This window comes from Cheilinus undulatus, linkage group 13 (assembly GCF_018320785.1).
Source record: "Cheilinus undulatus linkage group 13, ASM1832078v1, whole genome shotgun sequence".
Taxonomy (NCBI): Eukaryota; Metazoa; Chordata; class Actinopteri; order Labriformes; family Labridae; genus Cheilinus; species Cheilinus undulatus.
Window position 1 is genome coordinate 16,121,470 of NC_054877.1, and position 24,543 is coordinate 16,146,012.

The window sequence follows — 24,543 nt, forward strand, 5'->3', positions numbered from 1 at the left end:
CAGCTCATACGTAGGGATGAGAGTAATTACGATAAATCTTCAGCTTATTGTCTAACAGTGGTGTTTTAGCTCCTGGGCAGTACAGCTCCCGTGGAGCTGAACAGTGAAAGGATTCCCTTGTCTTCTGGGGACATACAGTAGATCAATTGAAAGCAGTTAGTTTACTGCAGGAACTTTTTTTACTCTTAATTTTTTCAAAGTCATGAAGCTTGAACCAGATGCCTGGTTTTCGTTTCGTGTTGTGATCCAGCTTCTTAAAGTACAAAATCCAGAAATCTCGTTAGCCAATTTTATTCCAAAATGTTCTAACAGAGTTAAGGCAAGACAATTTACTCTATTATCCAGGATTAACGGCGCTTCCCAGAGGACTTTCCAAAACAGTTTATGTACAGCTCCAGGACCCTGAAGAATCTCTGAAGGACACCCAGGAACCACAAAAGACGTCTGAATAATCAGGGAAAAATGTTTTCCTGAACCAGTGTTTATGAAGACACAAACTTCAATAGCTGTGACACATCAGCCTGGAGACATGTAGAACCGTGAGGAGTTTATGATGTGCATGTTTGATATTTCAAAGTCCCCCTTAGCCCCACAGGGTTTACTGCAGCGTAGGGCGTGTTAGCCATGTCACAACTTACAAGCGCACGTGGTTTCATTTAAACCAAACAAGCCATGGGAATACACACAAAGCCCGTGTCACTCATGGTCCATAGAAAACAAACAAGGCCCAGATAACACTGAACAATAGGCTCCCTATTCTGACTTCCAGGGAGTGTGTGTAATACTGGGGTTTGTTGTATTTCATCCTACTGAATCATAAACATGCTCGCTCTCTCCTCCTGTGATTATTCATCTCTTTCTCTTAGAAACAAGAGCTCTACGTGCAGATAGAGTGAGTGAATAGAACCACAAATCTTTGAGGAAAACCTCTGTGGAAATGCTGGAACTATTCACTGTGTCCTTATCATTCAACGATAACTAAAGGAGTAACTCTCTGTCTGTTTTTCCATAGATAAGGATTGTATGTAGGTCCTTAATTTCTCTACAGCCCATTCATCTAGTCTACTATAAATCTACTGTACATGGGTGTAATGTATAGAGGGAGAGCAGCTTTGAAACGAGTGCCATTTGGTTGCAAACTAACAAAGGAAGTGTTCTGGCATGTAACTTTAAAAACAAGGACTCAGAGACATTTATTCTTGCTGGATTTTTGTAGATTTGAGTTGTCATAATACCAGAATTTTAAATTTCATTACAATTCAGGTAAAAAGTCTTACTACAGTGCTTAAAAAATTTATTAGACCACCTGTCATATTTGTCTCAAAGACCATCCAGCATCATGAAGTGCTTTAATGCGGACTCTTTCATTTTCAGTGAGCTCTCCACGTTTTACCATTTTGAACAGGAATGAGGGATTTCAAACTGAATTCACTCAAATTTGAGCCGGCTCAATGGGGTTCTCTGAGAAGTCAGAAATTAATCAAGCATAACATTAAACCACTAAAACTCATGTTTCTGTTCAGGAATGACAGTAAATAACTATAATTTGACATATTAAACAAGAAATATTAATGTGCTTTACTATTTTTTTTAGTTTTTTTTGTAAATCAGTACATTTGAAAATGTATGGATAACAATAATAATTATATTTTAGCATTAAAAATATCATTTGGGTTAAAGAGCTTCCACATATTGGTGTATCAACCATTGCAGAAACATAAAAAATGACTTTGGTAATTACCAATGCTGTTAATTTAGGGCAGCTGTGGCATAAACCGTACTTTGGTTAGGGTTAGGGTGGTCTGATAAATTTGTTAAAAACTGTATATCCATACTTATTTTGATACCACAGCAACAAAAACAGAACTCCTGGGCACCAAATATTGGATAATTTATGTTATAGATTATCTGAGCACTTGTGATAACTGGCAATGAGTGTTTCATATCGCATTGGAGGAATTTTGGTCCACTCCTCTTTCCAGACTTATGTCAATTTAGCCACAATGGAGGGTTTCTGAGTATGAACGACCTGTTTAAGGTAATGCCACAATATCTCAATCAGATTTAAGTCCAGACTTTGACTAGCCCACTCCAAAACCTTCCTTATGTTTCTTTTAAAGCCATTCAGAGGTGGACTTGCTGGTCTGTTTCGGACTATTGTCCTGCTTTATAATCCAGGTGCGCTTGAGCTTGACACTACAAAATGATGGCTGGATATTCTCCTCTCAGAATTTTCCAGCAGAGAGCAGAATTCATGGTTCCATCAATTACAGCAAGTCATCCAAATCCAAGAGCAGCAAAGCAGTCCCAGACCATCACACTACCACCACCATGTTTGACTGTTGGTATGATGTTCTTTTAATGAAATACTGTGTTAGTTTTATGCCAGATGTAAAAGGAAATATACTATCCAAAAAGTTTAACTTGTGTCTGGTCAGTCCACAGATTAGTTTCCCAAAAGTCTTGGGGATCATCAAGATGGGCTTTTTTTTTTTGGTAAATGTGAGACAAGGCTTCGTGTTCTTTTCAGTCAGCAGTGGTTTTTGCCTCAAAAACTCTCCATGGATGGCATTTTTGCCTGGGAAGGTTCAACACTATTCACAGTTTTCTCCTTTTGTGGATAATGGCTCACTGCATGGTTCCCTGGAGTCCCAAAGCTGTAGAAGTGGCTTTGTAATCCTTTCCAGACTTACAGAGGTCAATGACTTTGTTTTTCATCTGTTGAATTTCTTTAGATGGCAGCATGATGCGTTGCTTTTTGAGGTCTTCAGCCTACTTCAGTTTGTGAGACAGGTTCTATGAGTTATTTCTTGATTCCACAGGTCTGGCAGTAATCAGGCCTGGGTGTGGCCAGTGAGATTAACGTCAGCTTTCCAAAACATGTGGTTAATCACAGTTAATAAATGATATTACTGATAGTGTCAGGTAGGTCTAATATAAAATATGTCTGATAATCTGAAACATTTAAGCTTGACATATTTGAGCAGAACCAGTTGGCTGTGGTAGTCAGACCCTCAGTGATATATTGCCATGGGGCCCTAGAGGTGTCCCTGTTTTTCAACACTGTCAACCATTTGAATACATATTTTATCAATTTTAAAAGACTTTACATGAACTGTACTGAAGTATCAAAAATGCTGAACTTTTTGGGGGCATGATTTTAAGTGTTTAATGGAAAAGATGGGACAGTGGGTAGAGTCAGAAACCTGGCAGAGAAAGCCAGAGGGACCCACAGGTCAGATTTGAACCTGGGCCCCCTGCTTTAAGGAGACTCTGTGGGACTTGTGAATATAACCACTCAGTTATAGGAATCCAAAAATTTTGACTAATTTCATTCAGGTACCATCAAAACTTTTCTATAAAACCAGTCTGTGATCGATTCTGTACCTTGGAATTTTGTCTCCATAATTTTTCAGCTACTCTCACTACAGATTACCAGTGACTGTCACCACATTTGGCAGAGGAAATCTCTATGACGTAGAACGAGTTACGTATTTAGATATGTTCCATAGCATGGCTTCTAAGTTTAAACAGACCCTGTGTATGAGGCCTGTACTCCAGACTTTGTGCTTTTACGACCACATGTGGTGAACATGTGTAGATATGATGTCTGAGTGATCATTAAATGTTTTATGCCATTTTGCCTACAGGAGGTTGGAGCAACATCAGGTTATCATAAAGTTATCTATGTCTGTTTCTACCTGGCATAACTTGAGAACTTTATATCTGATCCATGTTTTATTCAGTAGTTAGTGCTGAGGGTCTGATGGTGTGCAGTGACGCTCTGATTCTCAGAAAGCCGGAGGCAGCCATGATAATTTTTTCTTTGATTTTGAAAGCAGCAAAGCAATTGGCACACTCCAAACAGGCACTGCAAGTCATCCAAATATATGACAACATTTGAACAAATTTTAAAAAATGGCAAAAGAAAATACTAATTCATGCTTGTTTCCTTCCACTATTGTTCTGCAAGTATTAGGGGTCAACCGGTGGAGAGGGCGGTGCTAACCATGGAAAACAATGAAAAAACGCAGCAGAAGAAAAGGGCTCACACCATGTTGCTTTAATGTCCAAGAAAATCTTGGAAGCTAGTGAAGAGATAAACAAAACAGAGAGGGATCATTTCAGTAGAAATGGAGAGTTTTGAACATCTTTTGAAAACCCATGTGCTCCGAAAGAAGTTCCAGTAATCGCTGATTTCAACCAGAAACATGAACTGCCTGAAAGTTCACCAACCTAACAGCCCTGCTGCGTACATGGGTGTGTTAAACCAGAGACAACATCATTTATTCACTAAATAAGTTTCCACCGAAGAATGTCACAGTTTCCTTTTGTCGTCGTGCCAAATTTTCCACCTCCTCCAATTTTGCAATATTTCAAGGTTTTATCAAATTTGCGACTCTTCCAGTTTTTTATGTACAAATTTAAAAACAGGTGGATTAAAACCTCCTTTGGGGGGGGGGGGGGCACTACACACTGTCAGGTTCTCTGTCTATTTCATTTTTTACTATTAAAGTTAAATAAATCTTCAGGAACACTATGCTCCTTATAAAAATCTGGCAAAGATAAGTTATGATATTTAATACACTTCTATCCTTCCAGCTTTAGTAATCACATCTTTTCCCACTCTGTGAGCTGCAATCATTGAACTTATCTGGATAAAAACTTTATCGGCACTCAAAAATCAGCTGAGAAATTTAAACCAAAGCTTTATGCCCTTTAAAAAGTCATTCAAGGACATGAGGTGTCCATGTTATGTTGGTTGTTATAAAACTTTTTGAATCCGTACCACTGTACAAAAACTGTGTTGAAACCAAGATTAATATCAGCTTTCTGACTTAGGTTGATGAAAATTGAGGAGAATTGAGTAATGGATATAATTTTCATACAAAATCAATTTAATCAGAATGTCTCTGTCACTGTCCAATGAAGCTTGAAAAAGCCACAAAAGGAAAAGTAATACTGATTGTTAGAAAAAAGAAGGAAATCTGGTCTTAGAGACACAGGGAGGTTTTGTAAGAGACATTTGTTTCTAAAACTGAAGATCAGTAATTATATTCTGCTCTCTGCTGGATTCCATACATGCATAATCACAGTTACTAACCTTGACCTCTCGCTCCTGAAGGCCTTTGGCTGAGTGAGCTTTGACGTGCTTTCGTAACGAGCTTGGATCGGTGTAACGTTTGGTGCATCCTGGGATCTGACAGGCGTACGGCTTCTGTGAATGAAGGTTTAAGAGAAAAGATAAGACGCAGAAAGAAGAAAACTATGATGGTGGATTCAGTGTAAGTGTTCAAAAAACATCTGACATGAAGAAACCTGACATCATGCTTCCATCATGGAGACTATTATCAAAGTCCAAGGCCGCCCATACGGGGGTATTAAGAAGAGAGCTTTCTGGGGCCCAGCCAAATGAGAGGCCCAGAGGGAGGCCAGAAAAATCATGGTCCATTGTAAAGTCATTTCATACTGCAAAAATGAATTCTCTTACTTGTGCAGTAGGACATTATAGCTGTTTACAAAATATAAACACCATTTCTAAGAACAGAATTACCTTTTTTGGTCATTTTAACAATGTGGATGGGAAAATGGCCAAATTACTTAATGTTAGACTTCATAGCTAAGCCATGATGTGCACAAACAAGAAAGTAAAGTAGAAGGTACAGAGACAACTCTCAGGTAAAAATAATTAAATAATTGCAAGAACAGGTTAAAAGTGGCCTAAATGGGTTAGAAGCTGCAAAAACTGGCAGGAAAAATAATGAAAAGGGCAACAATGTTGCAAAAATTGTGAGATAAGGTAGTGAAAAAGGATTAAAGAGTGGCAAAATAGGTTGAGTTAAAAGGGAAAATGTTGAAAAATGGCCAGATAAAGTTGTGAAAAAGGGTTAAAGAGGGGCAAAATGGGCAAAAAGTGGAAAAAAATTGGTTAAAGAGTGGGGGAAAAGTGGCATAAATAAGAGAAATGGTGGGGAAAATGGCTAGTAGCAATGCTACTTATCCAACACACTTGCATTGATATCATAAATAAAATCACAACTTATAGGGACCCGTTCTCTGGGTTTTTTAGGGGCTGAGCCAATTCTGTGGGCAGGCCAGTCAAGGTCAATAGTATGTAAGTCACTTTACAGTGGAATGGTTTTAGTGGAATTAAAGTTCCTTCAACGCTTTATAGTCGTTACTGTCAGAGTTTATATTGAGCTCTGTTTAAGCTTCAGTTAATTTAAAATTGTATGTTTGTTTTGTTATTTTATTTGAACAAGATTCCTCGGTTTCTACTGATATGTACTGTTCAAAGCTGATTGAATGGAACACACTAAAGCCTGCTTTACACACCTTACACCACTGACTGTACATAAAGAAGGACAACATGTCTTTTTCTCCTCCCGTTGTACGAAAGTAAAGCTGAGTTGCCCCTCTGTGATGGGTGCTGACATACTGTACTTGCAATGTCATCTAGAGCCAGAGTTGTAATATTCAGTGGACTCTGCCTAGGGTTTGCAACATTTGGTGAATACAGGCAAAGATTCTGACCTCTAAATGTCTCAAAAACCCAACCTGATTCAAGAAATTATATTCCCCTTTCAACTGGTTGTGAATGAGGAAAATGTCAGAATATAAAGATCTCCAAATTAATATTTTTATTCACCAGATTTTAAAATGTAACACCAAAAGTGTTCAGCTCTCTACTTCATGCAATGATTCACAGGTTTACAAACTACTTTTGTGAATGGCATCAATAATTTAACAAAAATGCTCATATGTCAAAATGTTTATGATATTATTATGGAGGCTTTGGGACTCCAGTCAACCACGGGGAGAGCCACTATCCACAAATGGAGAATACTTGTAACAGTGGAGAACCTTCCCAGGAGTGGCCGGCCTACCAAGATTTCTCCGAGAGCATCAACGACTCATCCAGGAGGTCACAAAAGAAACCAGAACAACATCTAAAGACCTGTAGGACTCACTTGACTCAGTTAAGGTCAGTGTTCATGATAAAACAGTAAGAGACTGAGCAAAAATGGCATCCATGGGAGAGTTCCAGAGCCAAAACCACTGCTGACCAAAAGAACACAAAGTCTTGTCTCCAACTGCCAAAAACATCTTGATGATCCCCAAGACTTTTGTGAAAATATTCTGTGGATTGTTATGATGAAACCATGAATTCTGCTCTCTGTCCCTGCATCAGTTTGTGACCTCAAGCTCAAGCACTCTTCAGTCAAGCAGCAGAGCAACAATCCAAAGTACACTCGCAAGTCGACCTCTAAATGGCTTAAAAACAAAAGTATAAAATAAAAAATAAGTTTTGGAGTGGCCTTGTCTAGGTCTACTAGGTCTAGGTCTAGGACTAGTCTAGACTTAAATCAGATTGTGATGCCGTGGCAAGACCTTAAACAGGCCGTTCATGCTTGAAATCCCTTAATGTAGCTGAATTTAAGCAATTCTGCAAACAGGAGTGGGCCCAAATTCCTACACAGGAATTTGAAAGACCTACTGCCAGCTACCACAAATGCTTGTTTGCAGTTGTTGCCACCAAGGGTGGAACAACCAGTTATTAGGTTTGTGAGTAATTATTTTTTCCCACAGGGCCATGTAGATCTGGATGGCTTTTCCCCTTAATAATGCTTTTTTCAGAGCATTGTAAACAGTGGAAAAAGCGAGCTTACTGTAGGTCCTAGCTTACTGTAGCCAGTCATCAGGGGGAGCTCTAAACTTTGGCTTCTCTTTTGCGTAGCTTTCACGTTGTCCATCTTTTTATACACAGTCTATGGCAGGCCTATTCAATTAGAGGCCACATGCGGCCCAGAGCCAACCCCCAAGTGGCCCAGCCTGTAGTCATGCCAGAAATGCAGAGGGCAACCTATTTCCCAAATTTTCATAAATTCCCACAGTATTTCAGACTATGAATGCAACACTCTGCGTAGCCTAGCAACAGTCTACCTACAATGCCTTGTGTTGTTTTGAAGCGAGGCTAGCAATGCTGAAAGAAGTAGCCCCGAGATGCTGGGTATAAAGCGTTGTTTTCAACTGTAACTACATGTGCAAATTTAGTTTTTATGCACTTTAAGATATACCTGGATGAGATGTGACCAAAAATATTATTTACATAATTTCATTTTATTTTTTCATTCTATTTTTATTTTTTATTCAAGTGGAAAAAAAAAAACATTTTTACTACCTCAGGTTATGTTCAAATATGCATAATTATGCACTTTTTCTATGTGCTTTTGTCATGTTGCCAAATTTAAAAGGAAGACCATGAATAAAAAGTGCATATTTTTCATCAAATTGATCTGCATTGGTTCAGAATTTGACATTACCAGCTGCTTACTGGGCGCCAGACATGTCTGGCCCCACTACATTTCTTTATTTTTAAATTTGGCTCAGTTTAATTTGTAATTGAATAGCCCTGGTCTATGGTCTTTACCTACACAGTATACTCACATAAGTCTAGGTCAAACATTCACTCCAAAATACTTTTTGGTTTATGGTCACACTGGATGTGATGTCAAACACAAAATATGCGTTTACAAATAAAAGAGCAACTTTAGTTGACTCACATCAGGACGGTTTACATGCGTGACGCTGTACACAGTAGTGCTGTGTACCATACACACAAACATTTAGGACAAATGCTGCAAACACAGTTTACTTAACGTGACATCTGCACTAACAGAGAGAGGAAGCACATGTACATTATGTCAACATTTTACGTAATCTACTCCTGAGCTGAGGGGAGGCATATTTACCTTTCTTCTGCTGGCTTAAAGAGAGGAAGAGAGAGAGAGAAGAGTTAAGAGGAACAGCTCGGTGCAGACACACTTCCTTCAATTCAGCAGTCAAGAAATGAAATCAAATTTTACACTTTAGAAAATCCCATACATGCAGTCAGTGAAGAAACTGGTCTCAGTTTTTACAGGTAATTTATTTTAGTACCAAACCTTTCATAGAAAAAAAGAGCACAATATTCATACATAAATTAGGAAAGTGATCCACTACTAGGTAGAATAAGGCTGTAGTAATTTTAAAAGATAATCAGTGGTCTCAAACATAAATGTTAAAGCACATTTAAAGTGAAGGTTTATGTTCTTAAATTTACTAAAATGCTACCATGGATAATACTCCATACACCATCAAAGAAATACATTTAATGAGCCTGTTTCAAAGGACTTCATTCAGTGGGAGTCAATGGACTTCTCATGAAAAAATATGTACAGTATTAAGTTATGGACTATATTCAGAGAGTTATAGTTACAAAAAGAAAAGAAGCACAATGAAAAAGATTTCTGAAGAGAACTGAAAATGTCATGTATGAGGCCGAAACAAAACTATAACTAAAGTAGTATTCAAGGGCTGTTAAAAGGCCAGATTACATGTCTGCCATCAGGTGAATGCTGCTGGCCAAGCTTCAAGTTAATGAGCTTGTTTCCAGTCAGAAAAATCATTGTACCAATCAGCAACATTTATGAAAATAGAGGCAGTGTGGTTTAGTTGATGCAACAACAAACCAGTAAACAATGGTGGCTTGTGGAAAAATTGCAAGGACGCTGCTACAGGTCATTCAGAAACTATTCAGATCCCTTTCATTTTTTTCAATTTTGTTATGATGCAACCCGATGATACACTTGTTAAAAGTCTTTTTCAGATCTGGGGAAGGCTACAAAAATGTCTGCTGAACTAAAGGTTACCAAGAGCAAAGTGGCCTCCATAGTTCTCAAATGGAAGAAGTTTGGCACAACCAGGACTCTTCTAAGAGCTGGTCCCCCAGCTAATCTGAGCAGTCTGGAGAGAGGGGCCTTAGTAAGAGAGGTGACCAAAAACCTAATGGTCACTCTGATAGTGCTTTCAGACAGACATGGTTCTGGGTCTAGTTCTAGCTCTTTTCTGGAGTCTCATAACCTTGGTGCTTTCTGGCAAGCTGGTCCGCTTTCACACCAGTTTAGGCGGAACCAAAGTGGGAGGACGTGATGGACACGTATCACCACGCCCAGCTCCACTTTTGCCAAGGTCTTTCTTGCTGTTCGGGTATTCCTTCTTCAGTTTCTTGAGTTTATTAAATATTCAATCAGGCTTTCGGGGAACCCAGCCTTCACCATCTCTTCTTCTTCTGCAAGTTCGGCATATAACTTGCTCTTCCTTGTCCTATTCTCTAGCTTCACCTGGAATTCTTTCAATGCCCAGATGAAGACCAAACATTTGTCTCCTCAGCAGACCATTGTTTCTTAATTTTTTTCTTGTCTTCAAAACCTAGAATATGACATGCCCATTGGTGATGTCACGGTTCAGGAAGAAGTACCAACTACTTTTTGGTTCCAGCTGAGAACCAACTTTTCAGGTTCCAAAATTAAATGTTTAAATGCACTGGCCTGTTCAAAATTAGGTTTGGGAACCTGAACTCGTACAGAGCCCTCTCAGCCTGAAAGGCCTATGACTGATCTCCAGAGATTTTGTGTGGAGATGGGACAAACTTCCAGAAGGACATCCATCACTGCAGCCCTCCAAAGATCTGGGCTTATAGCAGAGTGGCTAGATGGAAGCCCTTCCTCAGCACAACTCACAGAAAAGCTTGTGTGGCTTTCATCTGAAGTTCTTTGCAAACTCCAAGAGGGTTTTCATGTGTTTTGCACTGAGGAGAGGCTTCCACTTAGCCGCTCTGTCATAAAGCCCAGATGGAGGGTTGCAGTGATGGTTGTCCTTCTTGAACTTTGTCCCATCTCCACACAGGATCTCTGGAGCTCAGTCAGAGTGATCAGGCTGCAACATATCAAAACAGAAAACTTAAAGAAGGTCTGAATACTTTCGTAAAGCACTGTAAATTGGTAGACTTTTTTAGAGCTGGTAAACATTTCTTTACTAATAGAAGATCAAAGAAAAAGCTGAAAAAAGCTTTCCTTCGTGGACAAATGTCTTCTCTGGACCAGTCTCAGCAACCGCTTGATTTATCAACTGGCTCTACTTCTAATATGAATTGTGTAATGACATGCCTGTCAAGCTCTCGTTAAGTAGTTTACCCCTTTGGGGCTACTAACGCCTACTATGTCAAATGTTTTGTTGCTCAGATTGGCCCATAATCAGAGTGTTAAACCCCTGCCATGCACAACATTCAAATTTGCATGTCAGATTTAGACATTTGAGTATATCTCAAATTTGATCCCTGCCACTTCTCTGTTATGGCATTACATGATTGTCTTTTGTCACAAGTAAAAGTTGAGCAATAGCTTCTTATGAAATCTGTCAGAGAGGTGAGTTGCTGAAATTGCAAAAAAGTCTGAATGAATGGTTGAACTCGACCATCCTCTGTGCTTACTTTAATCCCAGAGCGATTGCATGCACAGCAGTCATGACAGCTGCTAAAAATTAAGACATGAATTAATGATTAATGACGTGTCAGGCGGCAGCTGTGTGTGTATGTCAAAATTTTACAAATATTGAAAGTCATAAATCGACAGGGTTTTAAACAAAGCCTTCCTGTTTAATGTTGCAATTCAAGATGTTACGACCGAAATGCTTCAACTAACAAACGTGACAAAGCAGCCAAAGCTAGAAGAGAAAATTTAATTTGCTGTTTTCTTTGGTCACACTGGATTTCAACATTCATTGGGCTGATTTGTTTTAAATATTGGAACATTGATCATTAAGCAGAAAGCGTGTACCATCATAAATAAATCTAATGTGATGTAAATATCAAATTATGAAAGAATTGCTGTTTAGTTGATGTTTATATTTGTCCAAAGATCCCCAAATGTGTCACACTGTAAAGGATGTGAGCTGCATATTATGGTTTCTACATCAGAGTTACTTCATTTAGGAAACAAATCCTTCACAACGCAGTATTATCCATAACATTTGTAATACAATACAAGATATTTAGTCGAACCTAAACAGTCTGAATCCACACCAGTCTTTTCCTGGCTGCTTGTTATGCTAAATTCAGCAATTATTTACATTCACTTCTCCACTGGGCCTCTGTGATGGCGCCAAAAGTGTCTGATTCCTGATTTGTGACGCAACTGCAAAGCCACTATTAGCCTGCGTGAAGCCACAAAAAGGAGAAAATAACTCTTTCCTCTCGTTGTAATAACACTGCAGTGCATCTTAAAGCTCCATCTCGACCGTGTAATAAGAGATCTGATTTGCTGGATTAGTACTAAGTCCTCATCGCTTGTCAGCAGGAGTAAAAATAACTGTGGTTTTGTAGAATAAATCCACAGCAGGTATGCAGTTTCACAATCCTACAGAAAGCTCAGACCGTATGTCAGGGAACTTGCAGAAAGAGCGGAGCAGTGGCACTTTAAATTAAAGTGATTTTATGTGTGTTGAGAGCACTGTGTATTCCCATGCATTACAGAGCAAACAGCATTTATCATCAGGAGATCTTTTCTTGCTGCAGGATAGTACATTTTTATATCCTAACAGCAATTCCAGACAAAAATATATCATATGCTTCCTTCATGTGCCGAAGAGATATCTATTAGTCATTTAGACCTAGAAGAGTCCATGCAAATGTTTAAGACTTTATGCAGACTTGCAGTAGACAGATTAAAAAAGTAGCAGAATTGACTGAACAGAGCTAATGGTATCATATTTCTAATCTCCTTTCTTGTAAAAATCTGATTACCCACAAAGGAGCTGGATCTCTAACAGTTTGACTGAAGATTTGGCCGTGTTATGCTAACAGCAGCCAGCGTAGCCTCGAGCTGTTAGTCTCAAACACAGATGAAGAGCAAGCTGAAAACATTCAGTTAAAATCCCCTTTTCCATCTCAACAAACCAATGATTTATCATTTCCTAGCATGAGGATTTTGGAGTCTATTTTTGTCACGTATGCTCTCGAGTTACTCTCCGAGACCTATTAGCTGACTTTGACGAGGAAAATTGGTGTTCCACTTTAAATAAAAGCATCAATCCAACCTATAAAAATACCTTATTAAAAGTCAAAGTATTGGATTTAAAATTGTGCCCTAAAATATGTAACCATGCCTGAGGGTTGAAACAAAAGATTTATGATCTTTTTTAAGGATCTGTCTACAAAAACCTGTTACATGCCCATATGGCCATTAAAACAGGTTCAAGTGTAAATCATTGGTAAAAATGCAATGGTCTCTACACCGTCAGTTATATTTTAGCGCAGGCCTACATTATCAAAAATAGACTCCCTGCTACAACCTTTTTTTTTGCCCCAAAAAGCATGTGACATGTTATATGTGCAATCACAGAAAGAGTTTTTCAAAGTCTCTGTGTGTTCGGTCCATGGTTTTTAGTCCACTTGTTGAACAACAAGAACTTGTTGAAAATGATGTGTTTATCACTAAATAAGCATAACTTCATCAAAGACAATTGTAGGTGTCAGATTTACTGTGTTTACACTTGCTTCTTTGACGATCATCTGAGCCATAGCCCACATCTTTAAAAATCATCTGGACTTGAAACAAAAGAATAATAAATTAAAACACACCTTTAAGTTGGTATTTAAGCCTTTGTAATCACTAATGTTCTGGGCTCAAGTCAAACTGAGCTGATCCTGCAAAAGAGACCAAAGGCCAGTGGTACTAGACTCATTGGCTAAATGCAATCATATTTTGCATTAACTCAGATGGGAAATTACACGCCTAGGAAACATTACTAATACTGATACCAGTTTACTGCAGATCTCTGATATAACCTAGCCTTGTGTTTTCTGAAGAATGTATGGGGCTTTGGTGATTTATGTGAGACCAATCAAATTAGTGTATTTGAAATGAAAGTATATTCTCTCTGAATCATGCTTTCCCTGAAACTCCCACTAGGAAACCCTGAGAACTGTGAACGTATTAGCTTGTCTTTAAAGTGGAAAACATGTATGTGCGCTGTCTGCAGGACTCCTGTGAGGTGTCCTAAAGTCTTGTTGTCGGAAAATCTGTAAAATGTTGTGTTAGTACCTGCTTCAGGACTTTGGATGAACTATAGCTATTGTGCTAATTGTGCTCAGGTGTCTCTCTACGGTCTCAAACAGACTCACACAACTGCAAACCTGGGCTCATGCATGGAGTGATGGGTTTGAAGACAGGGAACAGACAACTTCCCTTTAGTGCATCTTTGGGTTGTCATTAGCAAGACAGCTTGTCTAATGCTGATGTGCTCAGGAGACTGAGGATGGGAAGGGTCAGCTGCTTAACACAAGAATGGCAGCTGTGCTTCTAACTGGTGCACTTTCCCGGGCCTGGTTCAGCTCACAGCATACTGGGTGCCCAGGATTGGGTGGGCTGGTCCAGATGCCTTGTGCATCGTGGAGGGGGCAGTTGGGATGATACCTGGAGAGACGGCGCATAAGCCTGGTGCAGGTGTGGAGGATGGCCATGAGGAGGTCGGAGCAGTATCAGACCAAGGTTGACGCAAAGTGCCAGCATATGCTCACGTACCTGACCTGATCTGTTAATTGTGGTGTATGTACAACAATGCATATTACTGCTTTGTTGATAAATGTGTACTGACGTACTTCTAAAATTAAATACATTTTTTTAGTCCAGAAAAATTAAAGAAAAATATACTTGAGGTTAAGTTGATATTAAATAAGTTTGATCAATTTCTAACATATACCATGTCGGGCATTAAAATGTACACAATACTTCTGTGAAATGCACTTTTTTAAACTACGATTATTCCAGAGGAGTATTTCTAACATTTAAGGAAAATCTTAATCTTCTACATTAGCTACAGTTGCCAAATACAGTGAGAGCAGCTGAGAAGCCTCTTAAGCGTTACGAAATATAAAGTACAAAATCAAAATACAACATTTAAATACAAGTAGTGTTGAAGCATTTATCTCTGACCACTAAGCATGCTTCTTTGTACCCTTTGTTACAATTCCACATCAGTTTCATCATCTAAAGTTATTCATTTTCAAACTGTGTTGCCTGTTGAGCAAGAGCAAAAACATACAATAAAAAGAAACTGGGTAGAGACTCAGTTTAATTCCTTTTGGCATGTTGTATATACAAATATTTGATTTTGATAATGATTCTTTTGTGCATTTGGAGTAAACAAAAGTTTCAGCCTCATTGCCTTTCAGTAAAATTTGCTCATTTGTTATAAAGAGGCAGACCACACCAGGCTGGCATAGATGTGGGTATAATGTTCAATAGGACAGGTGGTGTGTGGATGGCTGTGTGCTGCTCTGTACTGACCGTGTCCAGATGTGTGCGCTGGTGTTTCGCTCGGTCACTGGAGTTGCTGAAGGCTTTTAGGCAGCCGGGATGTTGGCAGATGTATGGTTTCTCTCCTGTGTGGCTCCTCAGGTGGATCTTCAGGTTCTCTAGACGGGAGAACGCCTTGGAGCAGCCCTCGAACTGAAAGGAAAATTATAAGTTTGGAATTAAACTCATTTAAACTATCTCAATTGAAATATGCAGAAGTCTTAGTCTCTTCTTGCATGTTTTCTTGCTAACACAGGACTGCTGGGATCAGTATTTTAATAAAACAGTGGTTCCAATGATTATTTATAATAGAAAATAGGATAAACCCTCTGAAAAATACCACCTTAATCCCTCTAGTTTTTAAGTTTTTCAGCACAGTTTTTTCTACCTCATAGTTTTTTCTATTTTAGTCAGTGGTGAACACAGTGAGCATTAGGAAGCTACAAAGACAGATGTTTTAGGTTTTTTACCAGATGGTAGAAATCATTACAGAGTGAGTAAAAAGTGTGTACAACTCAAAATGAATGATCCTGTTGTTCCACAACTCCTGGAGAGTAAATAAACAACTGCTTGTTTACACGCTCAACGTATCATCTTAAATGGTGATGATATATCGTTTCTGCTGTCCCCAAGTGCCCCTAAAACATGACTTTCACAATGAAAGTCAGGCATGTGGACAGAAATATTACTTTAAGACTTGTTTGATTGCTTTTTTTGCATTGTAGGTGATATCAGCATATGGAGGTTTTAGGTCAACTTTAATAGGAACACTAGTATTTAGCTTTATACTTTTAGCATGCTAGCTGACCTAAAATAATGAGATAGAGAGCAGTGTATGCTTTGTTGCCTGCTAAATGAAGTAGAAGAGCTTGGGTGGGTTTAGCATGCTGCTCAAAAGCCGAATGGACAAATTCGTTCATTACAGGCCAATCAGAGCAACAAGATAAAATGAGGTAGTCGACACGTGCAGCTCAGTTGTAATCAAAGCTCGACAGACAGGTGCTGCTGTAGTTTATGAACGGTGGAGCTTGTTGGGGGTTAAAAATCATGCTGAGGTCAGGTCTGATAAGGAAGCGTGTGCCGCTTCAGAGCTTTGTGTGCATTAACCTTGGTCCTGGCCTGCACCTGGATGATGGCAATCCTACCAAGGGCATCTCTACTCAATGAGTCAAACGCCATCTGGAAGTCAACATAGGCCGCAAGCAACCCTGAATTCCTGAAACTGCTCAGTAAGGACCCAGAGTACTACGGGCTACCGTAGACATCTATGGTGTAAAGCGGCACATCACCTGCTTACCGGACCTTCCCGCACTGAGAGAAGTGTAATACCTCTGTAGTTGTTACAACAATGCCCCTCCTCCAGTCAGCAGACGTGATGCCTGTTCTCCATATGGAGCATATGAGTGCAAAACATCTTTGCCAAGAAAAGTTTTCTGTTCAGGTCTTCTCTCTTGTTCTAACAAAGAAATGTGGTCCAGTTCAGATAAAACTGCAGCTTTACTATAATTACATCTGAGCTGAAAACTACACTGCCGGCAGCCATTGCTATCCTCTCCCAGTACGACAAATCCCCACCAGTAGTTACCACTTCTTTATGATTGGTCGGGTCAGTTTTCAGACCTGGCACAGTTGTTTCAGATTGGAGCTTTGCAAAATGGATCTGCTTGATGACAGACATGGAATCTGGCCAATCAATCTTCTTTGCAAGGTTAGTAAGTAGCAGGACTTAGCATTAACCTTAAACTGAGAGTGGGGTCAGCCACAGCAGTTCAGCATGAATAGATAAGAATGAGAGCCATTCCTGCAGCTGAGAAGGATGCATTTTCTAGGTGAGGTTAACAGTAACCTGGCACTGGTGTTTGTGCTGCAAGCACCCAAAACCTTAGCTTCAGAGTAATTTTCACTAATATTTAAGGTTGTAAAAGGTTATAACAGTTGAGTTTGGTTTTATCTGTTTCTAATAGCTCAGCGTCCTTAACATTTTCCATCATTTGAGGAAAATATCATGAAGAAAACCTGAAAATAATTCAATGAAATATATATCCTGGTATAATCAGCAGCTCTAGACCTGTAAAATGCTCCAATGAAAGGAGAGTCAGATCACTTCCTTCTTGATGATTGCTGTTTACAAATTAGAGCCAGAAGTCCCACCCACTCTTGATTTTGATTGGCTGTTGAGGAAGAAGTGATATGAGCATGGCGCTGATTCAAAAGTTGACTTTTTTAAAACTGAAAGTACAGCAGCCAAATACTGCTGACACAAACTGGCCCCTTTGTTGAAATATTTATTCAATTACCTTTTCTATTCCTTATTGTGAAACAATTCATCCTGCTACAAAACAGAGCATTTAATAAAACCAAATACAATCATATGTGAGTGTCTGTGTGTGTATAAAATGTATACAGCACTTCCAAGTTTTATATGACTTTTAGTAACTGAAAGGAATGAAACCATCAGGACTTTTGTCCTCTGATATAAATCACACTTATAAAGACTCTTAATATTTACTGTGTTGGCCTGTAGCTAACATTTAATAAAACCACACTTTCACATTACATGCGGCTGACTTTGAACTCCAGTTCAAGAGGAATGACAGCTTCAGAGGTGATACATCATATCCAGGTTCATATAAATTTGGTTAATGAATCATAAACTTTAGGTTACAGTTTTTTCATATAAGAAGTTAAGATGAACAACCACACACACTCTGTTCTCTGAAACTCACTCACCAGGCTGTGGTAGGTTCTAGTAAAAGTGTTTTTGTTGAGCTTGAGCCAGACAAGAAGCAAATATCAGAGTGAGCAGGAAACTCACTGCAGGCTGTACACCAAGAGCTTTACAGAGACTGTGTCACTTTCAGTCTCAGATCTCACAGGTGTGCTGAGAAGTGTTTTCATGTTCAAATGGAAATTATATTCAGCGTTTGACTTCAAACCTGCTTAAGTGCTAAAGGCGGATTTACGCTTTAGGTTTCACATGCACACAGATGTGGATGAAGCCTTCTGCCCATAATCTGCACACATTTTATCTGAATGTTCTGTCGAAGCCTACAGCTACAGACCAAACACTGCAATACCACTAGTAATCCTAGGGGCAGTGTTGGGTAGTGTTGCCCAGTTGTTCTCAATGTTAGGGTCGGGACCCCCTTGGGGGTCGCGACAAACTGGGAGGGGGTTGCCAGTTGCCTTTAAAAAACTAAGAATATTTCTAAATAAACTCAAACTGTATTTTACCCTTTTTTAAATATATGTATAAAATTACTTAAACGTAAGATGAAAACATGGTCATTTGGTGAGATTAATGCTGAAACCAAAGTAATGTAAAAAAAAATTTAAAAACTGTAAAAAGTAAGTCTGCTCACAGGCCTTCCCACAGATTTGTCTGGGCCCCTGGCAAGCCCAGAGAATGGGCCCTCCTCAGTTATGATTTACTGATGATGATGCCAATGCATGTCTGTTGGATCAGTAGCATTGGTGCTAGGATCCAGGCTAATGCTAACCTGGCACAGCAGATAGATTTGTTTCTCACATCCATCTGGTAAACCATTCATAGACAGTGTTTGGTAAAGGGCAGAGCCTTTGATAAAAACTCGGAGGGTGTCTTTGGATGAACGTTCTGTCTGTCACATCTTTATGAGCCAATCAGAGCAACAAAACACGTGAGGTAGCCGCTACCGAGCTGCACCCATTCCGAGGAGTAAACTCCAATGAGAATTTCATAGCGCGAACCATGGCAACTGTAGACATGTCAGTACACGACTTTTGTTGTTTTTGAAAAGAAAACAACTCACTGCATGAAGAAATGTCGTCAAGTTCTGATAAAACTGGCGCTTTAGCAGCATCCAGGATAATGTCTTCTGCCATAACTGCACTGGCCTCTTGTTGCTGCTTGCTTACGTCAAGACTCCGCCGCACCTGAAAGTACTGCCCCTCATCGCTGATTGGTCCTGTCACTTTATAACCGGCCAAAACTGTTCAGATGGGAGCTTTGCAAGATGGATTTGCCAGTGAGAAACACGGAAGCAGGCAAATCCATCTGCTTTGTAAGGTTAGGCTAATGCCGGGTTTCCCCAAACGTTTTGCGGGCTGGATGGCACCTGCTGGTGGGCAGGAGTGGCCCATGGGCCATAAGTTTGACACCCCTGCCATAGAGTATACCCACTTCTTCTTTTTCATGCACCACTACACCATGGCTTTTGCTCCTTAAGTGAATTTAGTATGGTAGCTTGCTTTGGTCACAGAGACTGGGTCCAAGAGAATAACTGGGTAGATGTCAGATGAAGCAGCAGCAGCGGAGAGGTGGAACTCCATGTGAGACCACAACCTCAAGTGTGTTCATTCTTAAACGTCCAGCCAACATAGCAAGGGTGCGTGCAGATGGGTAGTAATGATAGCATTGTCCAAAACATGCATAACTATATTTGTCCATAAAGGGAGCATAAATAAACCATTAAAGGGGATAAAACAGTTGAATGATTGCAGGAAAGGATACTAAATCATTTAAAACATCAAATCTGTCTTAACTTTCAGGTGATTTCCAGTTTCAAAGATTTTCCACTTTGTAAATCAGTCATTTTGAGGGAAAGAAGGATAATCTTCTCACAAAGAGAGTCAGTAAGATCCAAGATGAAGGCTTGGTGGTTTTGCAAGGATAAAGCAGCATTTTACCAACACAAAAGTCTTGTATTTAGATTTAATAGATGTATGGATTTGTCTCTAAGGCGGATGTTTAGCAAATCTTCAAAACATGAGAATAAAGTGTTTGATGGAACCTAATCCAGAATGAAATATGGAAACATTTCAGGGTTTTATTAGGTTGTGCTAATGAGTCAGTAAATGTCAGTCACCTCATTTAGTTTAAAAAGATCGTACATAAAAACACAGGATCATTTTCACTAATCAGTCCAAGCTTTGTAATCGCCTTGAAAACAAACAGAAAATTGAAAGCAGGGACTGAAAAAAATACACTTCTCTGGGTACTGGCTTGTACAGATTACAGATTAAGACTTCATGTTGTGGGAAACCATAGACGTGTTATTTGCATGTCAGGTTTAACTTTAAGCAGTTTTATGTGAACTCCTCATCCAGGACAAGCAGCAGTTTGAGTTGTTTGAAGGAAGAAAATCTTAGTGGCCTTTAGTCTTGCTTGTCAGTTCAGCCCATGGCTACTGTAGTTAAACTGTTATTAAAAAACAAACAAATGTAACCCTACCCGCGCCAATAAATACAGCTCCTAAACAGAAACACATTTCTAAGTCTTTGACAGAGGAAGCATTTGAGAGCAGCTTTATTTGAGCTCTGTTACGGTTTATGTTCTTTGTTTCCTCACCATGACAGCGTGAACAGAGCAGAGCGTGTCTAAAAGACTCACGTTTCCTGTACACATTAAAAGGGATTAGAGGTTATTATGCGATTTAAGGACGTAATTAATGTCATTAGAAATTTTTCCAATTGCAGTCTTTTGATCTTTTCAGATGGTTGTTGGTCCATTTTTAGTGGAGTTTTATGTTTGTCATTAATGTTTGGACACAACAGGGGTGGCAAGTTAGGACATTAACACACATCACAAGAGGGTCAAAACAAAAACGGGACCCTGGGTTTCATGAAACCGATGGTGGGATTGTAGCTCCCACAACTAACAAAATGACAGATGGACGAAAGAACTGCACAAAAAAACTAAAACAAGAGGAAGCAACTGAGCTGTGGGGAATAAAATCTAGAAGAAAACTGATTCCAACATACACTGACCTCAGAATTTACTTAAGAAGAAAACACAGCGAGACAAGTGATGGCACTGACTCACTGGAGACACAACCTACTGAATGGGGAGACCCCAGCCTCTCTGACAGCTGAGGGAGAAAATCGCAGGTTCAGTCAGCAGTAAGAAAGCAACAAAACCTGTGACTACAACATGGAGATGGAGATTTTGTCTTGTATTTTACTGTTTGTTAACTTCTCTAGGAACTTCAGTTGAAAACCTGGAATCACCGCCATTTTTATAGAACTGCCTCAACTTCTACAATCGCCTTCTTTAATGTAACTTGTGGTACTTGACTCGTATTTGCAACACAAGTGGAAAATTACATCTTGCACTTAAAATAGTGCTTTATAACATGCACTTTAAATCATGCACTTTATTCAGCAAAGCTTACATTAATCTCATTGTTGCGTGTTTGCACATTAAGAAGTGCTGCACTGCTCTTTGTTTAAACATGGAGAGGAGATAAATCAAGGCTTGACATTTTAAAAAGCCCCCTAAAAATTTAGTTTTCAGGAGTTCGGTAAGAGGGAATAAAATGGTTGAAAAGTTCCTAGAGAAACTCCTGCAGTACCCTAACCTTGTGGAGCAGGTGGATTGGCCAGATTCCATATCTGTCATCAGGCAGATCCATCCTGCAACCATCCAATCTGAAACGACTGAGCCGGGTCTGAAAATGGACCTGATCAATCAGCAATACTTGAGGAGAATAAGGCAGTAGCTATGGGTGGGGTTTAGTTGTGCCAGAGGCCGAAACATCTAGCATTTAGCACAGATGTAGCTTTAGTACAACAGCAGTTTTATTGGAAATGATGTACATTTCTTTATTTATTAAAGAGCAAAGAACAACACTGAAAGCTGTTCATGATGCGTTTTGCTTTTCTCTTGACCTGCTCACGCATGAGTTAGCAACAGTTACAAGTGGAGTTTAGTTATACTGTAAACACATAAAACTGACTGCACCCGACGTAACAATTAGCCTGGATGTAGCTTTGGTATAGCAGCAGTTTTATCAGAACGGGGCCACATTTCTTAAAAAGAATAGCAAAGAGCCAAAATGAAAGTTTTTCTTGGTGAGGAAAATATTTTGAGCTTCTCCCAATTGACCTCAGAATGAGTTTTATCATCAACCGTATTTGTGGGTGCAACATGTTTTAACATATTCTATAAATCCACTGGTAATAATACTGTGATATTCAACCAAGTGCTCAGAGAGAGGGTAATTCCCCATAGAGACTAGTGATGTCATGGACATATATATAAATTTACAGGGACTAATTTAATTTGTTTAGATGAAAGTGCTTGCCATGACATGGATGGTGGAATTAAGTTTTAGATTTACTTAAATTAATTCCTCTGTATGCATTAATAAACACACTGGCTTCAATTCACTCCCTCACTGCACACACACTTTGCATGGAAAGTGGCAAATGCCAACTTCAGGCTTCATTTTGTGTGTACGCAACAACTATATATGAGATCTCCGGTCAATTTTACTTGACTGGAGCATTGTCAAAAAATGCCACTTTTTGACTAGAATAATTTTGTGAGACAAAGAAAAAACACCTGTTGCCTGTTACATTGATAATTCTGAGGGCCTTGTTGAATTTGCTGCTGAAAATTCTCACTGAAACAGCAAAAGAGTGCAGCTGAAAATATTCCCCAGCATAAGAACTCCAACTCCTGTCAGCCAAAAAAAGAGCCCATCTGTTTGAGCCAATAACTGGACCTTTTTTTGAGAAATTAAATTTAGCTTGACTAGAAAGACAGAACTAGAGAAGTAAATATTGAGAGAAAATATGACGTTGTTGGTTTCAGTCTTTTAATGGGATTTGTTGACATAAAGCAAAATAAACAGCATCCAAAGATTTATCATTTAAACGTATCCACGTGTCATTTCAGCATCATAAATGACGAATGATTACTGTACCACTGGGATTTCTAAATGCTTTGGTAGCGTGTGTTTACAGCCTGAATAACACCTGTCTGATCTGCAGCTCGACATTACGAGCTGGTAAATACAGCTGAATTCATTAACAAACACTGACTACATTCAGGAGAAATTCATTTTCCATTGCAGCACCAGTATGACTTAATTTACATGTTTTGGCCTGAACGCTTTATTTAAAGTGAAGTGACGTGACTCACGTAGTTTAAGCATGTCTAATGACTGTGTTTTTGTGTTGATGTTGATTTAATTTTATTAATCTGTTTGCCGGCAGCTCTCAGCAGTAATATATTTACAAGCTGGCAGCAGATTAGGTCATTTTAATGAACTAATTCGCTTAAAAAGGAAGCATGTCCTTGAGTGCAAATTTCTAAAATATTAATCGGAGTCTTGAGTTGCTGACAGCAGCCGAGTCACTCGGGAATTACAGAGGGAGAGTTAGTCACTGTCAGGGACCGGGATTTGGAAACAAACTTCATGGGATGAATGTGTTCAAACAGCATTAGCCGTGGTTCAGAAAATCAGCCAAACTGTCTGTTTCTGGACTTAACCTGGTCTGGTTTTGTCTTCATTTTTGTTTTGAGTTCTTTAGGATGAATGTGCTTCTATTGTTGAATTATGTTATGCCTTTATTTTCAACAATCCTTTCAATAACCCGGAGTTTTCAAAGTAAAAACATGGAAAAGCTTTCTATGTAGGAACATTAAAGGAACATTGTGTAGATTTTTGCACTGAGAAGTCTTCATTAATCAAAATATGACTACTCCTATAAATACATTTGAGTATTTACATTACCTCAAGTATTTCCGATGGTTTTAAAAGCCAGAAAAAGACATCATTTTTATTACTGAGCACTGAGTCCATTTGTTTTTTTGTCTGAATTTTTCACACATTTTTTCGTCCAAAAAACAAAATTGAGCATGTGCACTATGAGTAGATGTGTGTAATGAGTGTTTGTTAAAAGTCAGCAGGATGAGAAGATTTTTAATTTTAAAAAAGAGAAAAGAGAGATAAGAGGGAGGGCCTTCTGCTCTGTCGACAAGAAGTTCAGAAATCAACACAAACCCTCAAGAGAGCTTCAAAATATCAACTTGTTAAAATGGAACTTTTTTCATGTCGAGTTAGTACTTTAAGCTCCTAATTCTCAAACGTGTATAGCTTTACTTCTGTGTGAGTTCACCGGCAAGGTTTTCAAAATAAACTACCATATGCTGATTGCTTCCATTTTTACTTTGCCAATAATCTTTATAAGTAGCGCAAATAACACTTCAAAAAACTGTGTTATCCTGTTAAATGTTGGACTGTAGGAGATGGGAAGTAACTATTCAGGAATGGTTTAAGGCCCAGCTGCTCTTGGCTCCCGCCATGGTGGCCGTGGGCTTCACCATATCGCCAAGGACTTAAAGCTTAACCTGTGTTAGGACAGCATGATTGTTTCAAAAGACACTTTTGAATTTTCTGAATGAATTAGAGTTTCTGCTGGTGTCAGTCATTTATCAGTTTGTCAAATCAGCAAACCCAGAAAAAAACTAATGCTACTTAATGAAAATCTAACCTGTTCTGTCAGAATAAGCACAGGTTTCTAAAATGCTCAGTTCTGCAAACACATCTTCTATTCATCCAACACTGCCCTTCCCTCCTGTTTGCATGAGTAAGGGAAA

The 24,543-nt window shown here is 39.1% G+C and overlaps 1 protein-coding gene across 1 annotated transcript in view; it reads right to left on the minus strand.

The window, feature by feature from the left end:
• Nucleotides 1-24,543, minus strand: part of LOC121520510 (zinc finger protein GLIS1) — a 91,915-nt gene that overhangs the window by 19,944 nt on the left and 47,428 nt on the right. The window contains exons 3-4 of the mRNA XM_041803989.1: nt 15,168-15,329; nt 5,105-5,218 (exon numbers count right to left, since the gene is read on the minus strand). Of these exons, the coding sequence (XP_041659923.1) occupies nt 5,105-5,218; nt 15,168-15,329 (276 nt within the window). The remainder of the gene's footprint in view (nt 1-5,104; nt 5,219-15,167; nt 15,330-24,543) is intronic.